Genomic DNA, 2,899 nt, shown 5'->3' on the forward strand with positions numbered 1-2,899 from the left:
GAAATCAACATTTACTGACAAAAATCGAATCCTTCCCGGCCTATCAATATTATATGTCATTAAAGCCCCTCCCTGCTAAAACAACACAGATGTTTCCATGGATACAGTAACTACGATCTCCTTTGTTTGGTTTATTTAGTGAAGCAGTTTGAACAGGAGACACATTTGTCTGTACCCTGGAAGCCCATCTTTGTGTAAAGGGCTAGACAGACCAAACCTCTTCTACTTTACAAATGGGCCGTATGCCAGCGATGCACAGCACAGGCTTGGCCAAGGCAGCTCGGAAACCTCCAAGTAAAGCGAAGAGTGAAACTCAAAAGTCAAAGTTAAGTCATTTACAGACTTGACAACTCTTCTCTCAAGAGGAAGATGCCTCCTCTCTCCTGTGCTCTCTGGCTGTTTTATACTCTTCAGAGAGGTAGAGAGGTGTGTGTGTGTGTGTGTGTGTGTGTGTGTGTGTGTGTGTGTCTTGCACACACACGAGGTTTGTCCGGGTGCATCAGGAGTTTGGGCTCTGGGCCTCAGCCCTTAGAATTTCTTTCCTAATTCCAGGCTGCTTTTTCGGATTACGATATAAACACCTAATCCTGTAAGAGGATTTCAGCCAGAGCAGAGACACCGAGCGACTTGGCATGGCCCAAATAATGCCAGGTTAGGGTGTGCAACAGCCACTCCAGGGCACTCAGAAGTTAAACAATTACCAAAGCCAGTGGCTCCGTCTCGGCATGATGCTCACACACTGGACTAGCAGCGTGGAGGAGACCCCAGCTAAAGGGCCATGTCACCAACTCAGCAGCAGCTAGGCCTGGCCAGAGCTTTGATATTCAGATGGGGCTAGATCCCGCAGCGTGATCCCCCTTTGCTGTGGCAGAGGCTGGGACAAGCACGGCTTCGGGGTGACAAACAGGTCTGACACGGCTGCTGAGATTTATTTTCCCTAAAATTGTGACTATTTCCCCCATATATTAGCACATTTATTCCGTTTTTTAAAAACTATTTTTGTACGTTTTAAACAGCAACCCCCCCCCCCCCCCAGCGCCCCAGGAATATGGGGTCGTGCGGACGTGGCATGTTGTACGTGCTGAAGGGACACGGTCAGCAGTGGGGACTCAGAAGAATGCACCCCGGAGCTGAGTGCTGGGCCAGGACACCCCAGTCTGCTGTCAGGGAAACAGCCGCAGGCCCCTGATGCAGCACTCTAAAAAAACCCTGCCCAGTTGTAGTCAATTTGCCAAAAAGAGGCAGTTTTGAGGCAACAAAAGCATTTGCGAAGTTGGGGCGAATTCAGCACATTGTTCTGACTTTTTCCCAGAATTTTTGTCCTCCCTTTTTATTGGGTCAAAACTGATTGTTTCAACATTTCCAACACAAACCGTTTCAACATTTTGTTTAGAAAAAAGCGTTTGTTTTTTTAATAATTTTTTTTCATGTCTAAACGAAAAACTGAAAAGATTTCATTGGGGTTAAACAATCAGGGTTTAGCTTTGAATTTTTTCTGGATGTTTTTGGTTCAGTCACCAAACTAAAAAAAAAAAAAATCACCTATTTGTTCATCCCTAATTCTCGCCTCTCTACAGACCCTAGAAGAAGCGAACACGAACCAGAGAAGGACTTACTAATCTTCAGAGACACCTGTGTGTTGGAGAAGGGGAGTAAGTGTGGTGGAAAACACGACGGCTGAGTAAAGCACACGCCCAACCCACGTGAAGTTCAGACCCAGGCCTGGATTGGAGCCGTGGGCTTGGGCTTCTCTCTAGATTGCAATTTTTATACTTGGCCCATGTGCGCAATGCCTCTGGGCCAACCCCAAGCCTCCTCAATGGAAAGCAGGGGCCTGTTGCCGGATTACTGTTCCATTGGGAAAGGCAATTCTAGACACAAAAGCCAGGGGTTGGGCATTCCAGGCAGCTGAGCTGAATATCCACAGACCCTTTATCACAGGACCGAGCCTCTCGACTCCTGCCCCCTTCCCTGGGAGCACCCAGCTGTACCCCCAGCCAGCCTCGGAGAACGCGTAAGATTCGGGAGGGAAGGGGGGGTGGAAGGATTTGTACCGATCTTGTGAAAGAGCTCAGGGAGTTGCACCTCCACCTTCTCCCTCTGGAACATGTGGTACTCGGCTTGCTCACAAATCGGCGGGATTAGGTTAAACTGCCGTGCCACTGAGTAAGCTTCCTGCAAGCACAAAGATAAATGCAAATCAGCATCATCCCCCAGCCGGGCGAGTCCTCCAGGTCGTCCCCACGGCACTGGGGCTGGGACTTCCGGGGACCCCACCTGGCTGGTGAAAGGGAGTAAAACCCAGGGACATGGAGAGAGTGGCCATTGCAGAAACAGAACTAATTTGTTCCTGTGGCTGACGGGGACCCAGGGTCTTGCCAAACAAGCAGGGACTGGAGGGCCCAGTCCTATGGGAGATTCGCCCATTGGGGACTTTGCCTTTGACTTTAAAGGGCACGAGCCAGGCTCTGGGGTCTCTGACTCCAAATGTGGTGCGCACACTGAGCCCGAGAGGTCTGTATGTGTGGAGCGTTCCGGCGCTCTGCTGCTGGGCGTGTGCTGACACGTGCTTTAATGCCAGCGTAGCCACCGCACGACCTGTCAACATTCAGCTGGAAGGGGCTCGAAAAGGCCCAGATTGGCCCCCAGGGATACTGAGATGCTGCCTTGGAGACAGAACTTTGTGTCAGCCCCCATGTCTCTAACTGTATGTTACCAGGGAGACGGTCACATTGAGAGGCAAAGGCGACAGGCTGGAGAATCTCAAGTCAAAGGATTTAGCTAGAAATCATGTTAATTCACCCAAAAGTTGGAGCAGATTGAGCCAGCAGACCACACGGAGCAGGGAAGTGCCAGAGGGGGACATCTCTCACTGAAGCGGCTCAAACCAGTGTGTGTG

The 2,899-nt window shown here is 50.3% G+C and overlaps 1 protein-coding gene across 1 annotated transcript in view; it reads right to left on the minus strand.

Annotated features, from left to right (window-relative positions):
• KCNAB2 (potassium voltage-gated channel subfamily A regulatory beta subunit 2) overlaps positions 1–2,899 on the minus strand; it is a 62,781-nt gene that overhangs the window by 8,757 nt on the left and 51,125 nt on the right. Inside the window, exon 5 of the mRNA XM_034753655.1 lies at positions 2,055–2,572. Within this exon, the coding sequence (XP_034609546.1) occupies positions 2,055–2,572 (518 nt within the window). The remainder of the gene's footprint in view (positions 1–2,054; positions 2,573–2,899) is intronic.

This window comes from Trachemys scripta, chromosome 19 (genome assembly GCF_013100865.1).
Source record: "Trachemys scripta elegans isolate TJP31775 chromosome 19, CAS_Tse_1.0, whole genome shotgun sequence".
Taxonomy (NCBI): domain Eukaryota; kingdom Metazoa; phylum Chordata; order Testudines; family Emydidae; genus Trachemys; species Trachemys scripta.